We start from the raw sequence: 11,446 nt of genomic DNA, 5'->3' as shown, positions 1-11,446 counted from the left end.
CAAACACAAACAAGCATTGACGCACATACACATGCATGTGTGAATGCACGTACGTGACGCAGCACCCGTTAACATCCAAATTACTCAAAAATGCTTGGAATTGTTTGTGCTCCGTTTGTGCATGCGTGTCTGGGGAAAATAAATGTTTGTGCACAAACCATTTTGTTTGCTTTTGCTACTTTATTAATATTATTTTAATCTTAAAAGTTAAATATCTTAAAGACGGATTGTGCACAAACGTTAATTTTGTATGTTCAATCATGCACAAATGAATCAAAATACTTTTACGCATACTGTACACATGCAGTGGTGCAGTTTGGTATTTGAATACATTTTGGCACGGACACACACACACACGCACACACTTGTGTGGCGTTTGAATAGATTTTGCCAGGCACACACAGCTGAGTGAGTGTGGTGCAGTTGGGTGCTGTTTGAATAGATTCTGCCAGGCATACAGTTTGTGTTTGACCTGCCTGGTACTGGAGGCTGAAGGCAGCTCTTTCAGGAGAGAACAATGGATCCCAGTCTCAGAAGGAGGGTGTGTGTGTGTGTCTGTGCGTGTGTGTGTGTGTGTGTGTGTGTGTGTGTGTGTGTGTGTGTGTGTGTGTGTGTGTGTGTGTGTGTGTGTGTTACATCCGTTCTCTCCTTCTTTCATTCCTATTCCTCTCCTCTCCACCCTCAATCATCCACATGCCCAAATCAAGAGTGAATAAGGAATAAGGCATTGTAAGCACATTTAAGTGTTACTCTGGAAATATACAAGAAAATCAAAATACATCTTGTATAATATAGTGTGATGTACTAGGCCTATACAGTACGTACAGTATAAGTTTCTTCTTTTCAGCATGTCACACTTCAAAGGTAAGTACTTTTTTTGTTCACTCCTCACAGCAACAAAGTATAATAACCTAATAAGTTATAAATAAATTGTAAATAATAAAGGGTGAAATGTTTGTTGGCCATAGTGCTAACCTCTCTGTGCTGAGACCCTATGCAAGGTTGTTGCTGCTATCAAAATGATAATTACCAAGTCGTTAACCTTAACGTTACTTAACGTTAAAGTTAACTTAACGTTTAACTTAACGTTAATTAAAGTGAACCTTAATGTTACTTAAAATTCTCTGTACAGTATTATCATATTAATGTTGTTAAGCATTTTCAGCAAAGAGTGAATGGGGCTCTGATGAGCTAGCCCATGTGTTCTAAGAGGCTACTACGATACAATCATACAGTATGCTGTACAACCCCTGTCATACACTGAACAACAGACCATAGCGATTTCAATTTATTGTGGCATTTGGGCAGTAATTGTTGCATATCTGGTTGAGTTTGTCTTTTGCCAATGCTTCCCCAACTCTCTTACTCACACGTATCAGTATCAAAAACCATCAACAGTCTATGTTAATGATTAAGTAATGAGAAATAATAAAGAGAAAATGGTTAACAAATGTTTTACAAAGGGTTATCTAAGGTTGAATAATACTTAACAAATGCATAACTAATGCTTAACAAGGAGTCAGTATTATAAAATGTTACCGAGTTTATTTTCCCTCTATCCAGTTCTTGGCCAACATGCATCCTCAGTACAATCTCATGGTTTCCCCTTAACTTTCATTTCACATCCTTCCAGGTGTGTCCTGTGTGGGCTCGATGCTTCCTCTTCCTCCTATAGCATAATCTCCAGAGAGCTCCATACTTGTGTCTGGAATAATGCATCGCAACCACATTTAGGTGGTTACTGATAATACACAAAACAAGGCAAGGAAGCCGTTGTAAAATAGATTTAAAAAAATATATACATTTTAAGGGGCTTTTATGCCTTTATTTTGATAGGACAGTCTGAGATGGAAGCGAGAGGGACAGAGAGACGGGGTGGGATCGGGAAATGACCCCGGACTCGAACCGGGGTCCCCATGGGCATGGAAGCCCAAATGTGGGGGGGGGGGGGGTTTAGCGCGCTGCGCCACATCGCCCCCGTAAAAGAGATTTTCAATCTGAACTGGTCTATTTTCCTGGTAAAATAAAGGTTCAATAAGAAACAAGAACAAAACAAATATATTCTTATAATAACATTGTGATAATATGGGCCTAGTGTACACAGAACATAATATTCTTTCTCTTTTGAGCATCACATCACACTTCAAAGGTAAACTGCCCATTTCAACATCAATGTTTTGTGGTATTCGGAAAGTAGTTGCATAGCTGAGCTGAGTCCATTTGCCCTCTGGCCAACAGGCCTCCTCAGACGGTATGATCTCATGGTTTCCCCTTTTCATTTCACATCCTTCCAGGCAGGGCCGTAACTAGACATTTTCAAATACCGTGGTCAAATACTGCGTGCTGTACTGCATACTGTACATTTAGAATGCTTCAAACTCTTCAGTCAAACTCTTCAGTTTGTTTTCATTAATCACTGCCTTGAGGATGAATGGGGGTGGCGTATACAGACTGAATTTATCATTGGTGATCATCATATCGATTTTCATTAGATGAATTTTCATTACTAAAAAAAATACAGAGGACATAACCTCTGTGTCCTCAATGGTAGTTACGGCCATCCTTCCAGGTGTGTCCTCAGTGCTTGACTCTTCCTCTTCCCACTCCTATGGCATCCTCTGCTGGGTGCTCTCCTGGCTATGCTCGTGTCTGGGTCAGGGTCAGGTCTGGCCACCCACTGCAGAGCAGAGGCCATTAGGGAGCTTCTTCTCAGACTGCTGGGTCAGTGGAAATGCATGCCTCCAATACACACCATTAAAAGGAGAAAACACACACACACACACACACACACACACACACACACACACACACACACACACACACACACACACACACACACACACACACACACACACGCACACACACAAGCTTGTGCCTATGCACGCACGCACACACACACACTCCTCTTGATATATTATCAGGTTCTGCAAGACCTGAGTCAGGATGTATAGCATAGTACTGTAGAGGAAGGAAGTAATGCCAGGTGACCCGTTGAGAGAATAAAGAGGGCAGCTGCCCTCCAAACAACACATACACACACACATACATGCGCACACACACACGGGCACATACGCGCACACACACGCACACACACGCACACACACAACTAACACTACTATAATTAGTAAGCCTGAAGACCTGGATGTACAGTATATTAGAAGGAGGAAGGGATGCCAGGAGGTCCCATCTCTGAGCCCCAGTGAGAGAATACAGAGAGCAGCTGCTGTTTGGTTTCTTACACCCTTACACACAGAGCACAGATCAATACACTCTTTCAGTGGAGGAAAAACTGTGTAAATAGAACTTTAAAACTCTAGGGCTTTTTCAAGCCATAGAGGTTTTTGGCCCCCGTCAAATGAACTAAAATGGTCTTTCTGGAGATTTTGAAGAATATTTAACCTTGGCACAACGCTCAACACATGTTCAGAGTTTTTTTTTAAATTGCCTCCACAACTTCATAGATTAATGTACCCTTTTATTTCATAGACAATCCCATTCAAAAAGTATTAAACAGATAACAGTCAAGATAAGATTCTTCCCCCAATCACTGACTGCTTAACGCTTAAACTACATTTAAGTTGATGAATGGAAAAATTAAATGCATCACCTCACCAATTCGACTTTGATTTCATAGACTTAATGAGACAAAAATGTACACACCATTGTTACTTTGTCACAGGACGAAACAAACATTGCAATGTTTATTGATGGATTTGTTACTGATGACAAAAAGAAAATTGTTGAAAAAAATTGGTATGTACATACATGGTAGTGCTTTATTAAATTGAGTTTTGTAACAGAAGGCGGGTCTTGTATCACTCCTCCACCAATGGCGGAGGAGAAAGCTTGAGTTGGAACGCTTCACTTTGGAACATACTTCCTGTTCCCGGATGGGCGGGGTTTAGCAGGCCGGCTTTCTCATTGGAGTGCGAGCTGGAGAGTTCTGAGAGGATGGCCAGCTATATATATGAAACAAAACACAGAAGAGAGGAAATCAAATTAATTACAATAATTAATCAAAAGATGGAACCTTCACAACTGTCATATAAAAGGCATAAATCAAACAACATCATAATTAAAGCCCAAAAACACTCAGGAATTACAGCAGTTGACAGTATCTGTCTGAACTTCAAAGGAACACATTATTAAGGCTGATTAAACACACTTATAAAAAAAGAAATGTCACACAATTTAAAAAGCCAACATTTAGAAAAAGGGTTTGGAAAATGGCAAGCGAACACATGCTTTCAACAGTGAATGTCTGTCTGACCTCAGCAATGGTTGAATAAAAAGAAGAAGAAGAAAAAGAAGAACCTGAGTGTGGTCTATTCCCTGCACTGTTTTGACACTTCAGAGACACACAGAGTACGGTGCTCGGAAAATAACAATTTCGACATTGGCAACAAGGGAAACCAACATGTTTTCCTTCTCCTCTCTGCCTGTAGTATAGTGTAGTCATGTGTGTTTTTTATTTCACTCTGCCAGTGACTACAGGGCTAATTGGGAGTAGACTACGACTAAGTGAATCCCAGAGGAGGAGACCACAGCTGACCTACTCAGCAACGGCCTTCACTGTCTCATCACAAGATGGCCCCTTGTGACCCTTCTCCATCAGTGTTGCCAGATTGGGCGGTTACCCGCCCAATTGGGCTACTTGGGATGGTCGTCTGCGGGTAAGAACGGGAAAAAATGGCCATTTGGCGTTTTTTTCTGCAATTTTGAGCCCATAGAAATCAATATAATTTGCTGAAATTGTGCGGAGTTTGGCACATTTTGGCGGTTTTTGAGAACCTTTTGGGCGGAATTTGATCGGACACATCTGGCAACACTGCTCTCCACGCCCCAGGCTCCACAGAGGTCACACCACACTTCACAGAAACTGTCATGGAAATACCGAGCTCAACATTTATACTGTAGAGAGCTGTGCGCTAACATCAGGAAGAAGAAAACCCACAGGAAAAAACACTCTTTGTGTTATAGGAAATGAAGTATATGTCTTCATAGAGATAATTGGGTATACAGTATCTACATGGAGATGTTACAATGTTTGGCTGGGATATATTTGGCCAACAATATTGCATGAACTTTATAATTCTCTAAAGGGAGCTTAGCAGATCTCCTCAGCATTGTGTTTCACTTTCTCATCATAAGATGGCCTCTCATAACTCCTCTCCATGCCCCCAGGCCCAGGGATCACACCACACAGAAAAAACTGTCATGGAATTACCAAGCTCACATCAGGAAAGAAGAAAACCCACAGGAGAAAAGAAATCACTGTACTATGAGAACAGGAGACAATGGGGTGGGCAATACAGTAGTATCCCTCAGCCTCGATTTTCTTGTGTGGAGATGTTAAAATGTTTGGCTAGGATAAATTTGGCCAAAAATATTGAATTAATTTGATCAATTTCAAAGGCAGTTTAGATGATCCCCTCAGCAAGGTACTTCACTTTCCTGACCTTCACTGTCCAAGACCTGAAACTATTTGGCTAGGATGAATTTATCCAATTTCTTTTTTTTGTTGTAATCGCAGTATAGTGACACTACAGTGGCTTAACATTTTGGAGTTGGTCGATGAGAAACTTAACTGCTAGAATACTATAGACTAAAGAGGATGATCATTCACAGTTAACTTAGTTTAGTTTATTTGGTTCATTTAACAGGGACCATGTGCAGAGTACATTAGTTACAAGAAGTAAAGAGATGACCTGTACCAGATTATAGCTTACAAGCTAATTTCCATCTGCAGTCAACTGTAAACCCCCCCCCCCCAAAAAAAAAAAAAAACAGTGTCCCTGCCGTGCAGCCACCATCCTCCTGCAGTTGGTCGCAGCATGTTTGGGTGACAGGGTCATTAAGGCAGCTCAGCAAGCCTTCCAGTCTGATAATGAGCTGTTGGCAGAGTGTTTTCCCACCGCCGGCCCGTTTGCAGTGGCTGGCTCCGCACTGCAGGGCCGTTTAAAGGCACTTGAAGAAACCCCTGTCCACCCACTCCCCTTCTGTTCTCTTCAAGATATTAAAGAGAGGCCACCTCGACAGATATATCAATAGCAGCATCACTGCAGTTTTTTTTCCGGTCATTCATTGAATTTAAGGAGGTGCTGCCTGCCACCAACTCACAAAGTTGTCATCACCGTCATTTACAAGTACTACAACCAGACATTACCAAAGGGGGGGGGTCCCCTTTCATCTGTGGGCCCTAGGCAATTGTCTAGTTTGCTGGCTTCGTCGTGACAGGCCTGTGGCTCTGAGTCTGTTTATCAAGCCGGTGCCAGGCTGAGGAGGGCTTATCGGAGTCAAGTGGAGGAGTCACAGGCGAGTTGCAATGCAATGCAAAGCGGGAGAATGTTTGTTTAGTATGTATTTTTTGGTTTGTTTGTTTGTTTATTTGTTTACCCACGGCTCTCGGTCACAGCTGTGTATCACTTCCAAGCCCGGAGCTTGGGATTGACTAGGGAAGACAGTGATGCACTTCATATACACTATGGGGGAGGGGAGGGGAAGAGAGTGACTCACATGATGGAGCAAGAGAAAGAGAGAGAAAGAGAGAGAGAGGGGGGATGCATATGTATGCATAGATGCCTTTGCATACAAATGTTGCAATGTTTGCAATCCTAAGACGCGTATTAAAATGCCTTGAACCCATGATGGCTACTGGACCATCCTGCAGTACTGTTGTATAATGAAACAAATGGCCACAGGCAAATACAATTTACAGAAATTACACATATACTGTACCCTATTCATGCAATATGTGAACAGCAATTTCTCCCTTCAAACCTTCATCTCTCTGCATCTCTCTCTCTCTCTCTGCATCTCTCTCTCTGCATCTCTCTCTCTCTGCATCTCTCTCTCTCTCTCTCTCTCTCTCTCTCTCTCTCTCTCTCTCACACACACACACACACACACACACACACACACACACACACACACACACACACACACACACACGCACACACACACACAGACACACGCAGACACACGCAGACACACGCGCAAACGCAGACGCACATGCTTACGCACGCACACACACGCGCAGGCTTCAAGCTCTCATTAGTGGTATTACTTTGGCTGGGGCGGGCGGCTTGTTGGAAGGGGCCCAGAGGAGTCCTGCTCAACTTGAGCAATCAATGTCCATTTAAATGGGGAATGGTGGGAATCAAACGGCATAATCTATTCCTCTATTCCTCTGCCGACGCCTCCTAGGTCAAAGAAGGAGTAGCACTTTGAAGATGCTTCGTCTCTCGCTCTCTCTCTGTCTTTTTAACTCCCTCTCTCTTTCTCTCTCTCTTGCTCACTCTCTCCCTCGCTCTCTCACTCTGCTTCAAACTCTGTCCCTCGTAGACTACAAACTCTCTCTCTGTCTTTACTCTGTCTCTCTTACACACGCACGCACGCACACACACACGCACACAATATGACAAACAGTTAAAGTCCCTAATTTCTCACGAAAATTGTTCTCTATCCATTGCTGTCTGTCTAATCAGCAATTTATTGTGTGTGTGTGTGTGTGTGTGTGTGTGTGTGTGTGTGTGTGTGTGTGTGTGTGTGTGTGTGTGTACGGTGTGTGTGTGTGTGTGTGTACGGTATGTGTGTGTGTGTGTGTGTGTGTGGTGTGTGTGTGTACGTACGGTGTGTGTGTGTGTGTGTGTGTGTGTGTGTGTGTGTGTGTGTGTGTGTGTGTGTGTGTGTGTGTGTGTGTGTCTGTGTACGGTATGTGTGTGTGTGTGTGTGTGTTAGGGCCTTCACTCCCTACATCCAGCATGTCAGTAGCTACATGCAGTGGCCCAGCAAGGATGAGGTGATGAGAGAGGACAGCCAGTGGAGGGGAGGAGTGGAGTGGAGGAGAAGAGTGGAGGAGTGGAGGGGAGGAGTGGAGGAGTGGAGGAGATGAGAGGAGTGGAGTGGAGTGGAGAAGAGTGGAGGAGTGGAGAAGAAACCACCTCAGGGCCTACAGATGACCTCACTACCACACGTCAGCACCATTCCGAACACTTTTTCATCCGTTTTCCCCTCCAGCACTCCTTCCTTCCATCCCTCCTTCTCTTGCGCTGGTGTTCCACCTCCACTAACACCTCCCTCGCTTTCAGAACACCCTTACGTCATCTCTCCCTAGAGTTTCATCCTCCATATCGCACTCATGCAATCTCTCCCTCACAATTCCATCTCTCCATCACCAGTCTATCCACCTTTCCCTCTAGCATCATTCATCCTTTATCCTTTCCTTCTTCAGCTTAAAACGGTCAGCTGCATGTACATCAAAAGCGACCTACGCTACCCAAAGAGTTGAGGTCGCTGAAGAAGTTTCGCCATGAATTCGCTTTATTTGTTCTGGATGTGACATTGACATGTCTGATTTAGCTAATCATGTAACGACTCTGGCTTGTCAACCTGGGATATGAGATATGATCTGAGATATGAACATTCCAATTGGTTTTCACTGAACCGTGTCATAGCTCATTACCAACATATTAACTTGACTTAAATTGAAGAAATCCGCTCTGGTCGCTTCTCTCCTGGAGAATTCGCTTTGGTCCCCACTAACACCTCCACCACTTTCCAGAACACCCTCATGTCATCTCTCCCTAGCTGAGTTTCCAGCACTCATCCTCTCATCTCACACTCAAGCAACCTCTCCATCACACCTCTATCTCTCTATCACCAGTCTCTCTATCTCTCCATCACCAGTCTTATCCGTCTCTCTGTCACCCGTTCACCACATTTCCAGTAAGGGAGGTGTGAGGAGAGAGATGGGAACCTGCTGCAATCTTCTGGGTGAGAATCTACTGCAGGTGACTCAGACATTGTTATAAAACACGCGTACGCACACGTGCACACATGCGCACATACTCACGCATCGTAGAGGAAGTGATGGAAAAAGAGTGAGACAGAGAGACAATAGATAGGACAAAAGACACCTATACAGCTTTTAACACTCTACTGTACTCGTGTGAGTGAAGCTGTTGAGTTGAACATGTTGACAGGCAAAGCCACAGCTGCTCATCACAGAGTAACCCCCCCCCCAAAACCCTCCCCCCACACAGAAACACACACACACATACACACGCACACGTGCACACACACAAACACACGGACACACGGACACACACACACACACACACACACACACACACACACACACACACACACACACACACACACACACACACACACACACTTATTAAATGTTTACAACTGGAATCTAAAATGCTGCCTCTTCAATCACGTTGAGTAGGACTGGAGAGCACTTCAAAGTGAATGAATGCGTGTGTGTGTGTGTATGTGTGTGTGTGTGTGTGTGTGTGTGTGTGTGTGTGTATGTGTGTTCAGCGTACAGAGAGTGGGAGCGAGGAGCGAAGGAGAGGGTTGACGACGTGGATTGGATCAGCTGGCGCTGTTGAAAACCAGTGACGCCTTTGAAGCCACACTATACATGCCAGTAGGGTAGTTATCACATGCACGCACGCACGCAGGCACGCAGGCACGCAGGCACGCAGGCACGCACGCAGGCACGCAGGCACGCACGCACGCACAGCCCCACCTTAAAGGAGAATTCCGGCCAGTTTGGATTAATATCCCATCTTGGGTGGACCGAGGGAAAGGGATGAAAGGCAAAACCGCGAGAAATTTTCATGCCTGCTGCGCAAAGTTGTTCAATTGCGCTGTTTTCGGTTAAAACCTGACCCTTCGGGCACGTAATTGACCTGTTTTAAAGCTCCTAGCGTGCATTAAAACCCTTTTGAACGCTTTGGCCGTGGTGTGTGGGTCCATACAAGTCGATCTAGTGGTTCACATTTCCATTAGATAGCATAGGTACGATACAACAGGAGTTTTCGAAAGTGGCGCACCTACCTCTTTCAGCTTCCGCCTTCCAACTACGTCCGCAAAATGGTTCGCCAAAGTGATACTTCATAGTAATCCATTTTATTTTTGTCCACCAAAGACGAGCCACAAGAAACATATTCACATGTTTTCATGCCCTGAGTTGTTATTGTCGCGCAGATTCACTTCTCTGTCACTGAACGCAGTGTAGTGACGTCACGGTGTCACATGACTCCTGGAAGGAATAATTCTTTATCTGTAACAAATATTCTGGTTCGAAAAAGATAACCATGGCCACCAAACTCTTCAATTGAACTACCCCAACGGAGGATCCATCTCAAAATATCAAACAGTATATTACGACAGCGCCTCTCTTTCTCGCTTATGTATAATAACTGGAAGAGCGAATGGCGTTCCTTCCAGGAGTCATGTGACACCGTGACGTCACTACACTGCGTTCAGTGACAGAGAAGTGAATCTGCGCGACAATAACAACTCAGGGCATGAAAACATGTGCATATGTTTCTTGTGGCTCGTCTTTGGTGGACAAAAATAAAATGGATTACTATGAAGTATCACTTTGGCGAACCATTTTGCGGACGTAGTTGGAAGGCGGAAGCTGAAAGAGGTAGGTGCGCCACTTTCGAAAACTCCTGTTGTATCGTACCTATGCTATCTAATGGAAATGTGAACCACTAGATCGACTTGTATGGACCCACACACCACGGCCAAAGCGTTCAAAAGGGTTTTAATGCACGCTAGGAGCTTTAAAACAGGTCAATTACGTGCCCGAAGGGTCAGGTTTTAACCGAAAACAGCGCAATTGAACAACTTTGCGCAGCAGGCATGAAAATTTCTCGCGGTTTTGCCTTTCATCCCTTTCCCTCGGTCCACCCAAGATGGGATATTAATCCAAACTGGCCGGAATTCTCCTTTAATATCTCTGTGAGGCCCTCCCATTGACTTCCATTCTTATTAACCCTAACGATAGCTTAAGAATGCTAAACTGTGCTCAAACCAATCCCTTATTTTAACCTGTCAGCAAGGAAATGTTTTTTACTCTTTTACTTTTACCATTAACAACAAAACTACGCCAGCAAAAGGGGTCGACATATGTGGGGTCCAGGATTTGGACCCATCTTTGTTGGTGTGCTCCAATAGCAGTGGCCTCACAAAGGTAGATTGGTGCAGCACACACACAGACACACACACACACACACACACACGCGCGCGCACACACACACACACACACACCAAAGTATTCATTAACACCTGTGTTGTGCACTCTCCCCACCTCTTTCACAAACGTGCGTACACACATGCACACAAACCCACCCACATACCCACATTCACACGCACACACGCACCCGCACATACGCACACACGCACACACACACGCACAGGCACACGCACACGCGCACACACACACACACACACACACACACACACACACACACAAACACACACACCTTCCCAGTGCCTGCAGCCGTATAAATAGGCTTTCAATCTGCTAGCTGTTGTCACATACTGTAGGGCATGAATGGCACCACAACCTGCCGATGCCATTCATTTACATGATTAGCGGAGAGGGCTTCAGGAGGGCAGAGGCAACACACACTAGCAT

General features: G+C 44.5%; 1 protein-coding gene across 1 annotated transcript in view; it reads right to left on the bottom strand.

Moving 5' to 3' along the window:
- Positions 1–3,750: 3,750 nt before the first annotated feature.
- vps8 (VPS8 subunit of CORVET complex) overlaps positions 3,751–11,446 on the bottom strand; it is a 155,150-nt gene continuing 147,454 nt past the window's right edge. Inside the window, exon 45 of the mRNA XM_063211840.1 lies at positions 3,751–3,959. Within this exon, the coding sequence (XP_063067910.1) occupies positions 3,816–3,959 (144 nt within the window). The 3' untranslated portion in view covers positions 3,751–3,815. The remainder of the gene's footprint in view (positions 3,960–11,446) is intronic.

Source organism: Engraulis encrasicolus, chromosome 12, assembly GCF_034702125.1.
Source record: "Engraulis encrasicolus isolate BLACKSEA-1 chromosome 12, IST_EnEncr_1.0, whole genome shotgun sequence".
NCBI classification, from domain to species: domain Eukaryota; kingdom Metazoa; phylum Chordata; class Actinopteri; order Clupeiformes; family Engraulidae; genus Engraulis; species Engraulis encrasicolus.
The sequence above is the reverse complement of the archived record's forward strand: the minus strand, read 5'-3'. Positions and strand labels throughout refer to the sequence as shown.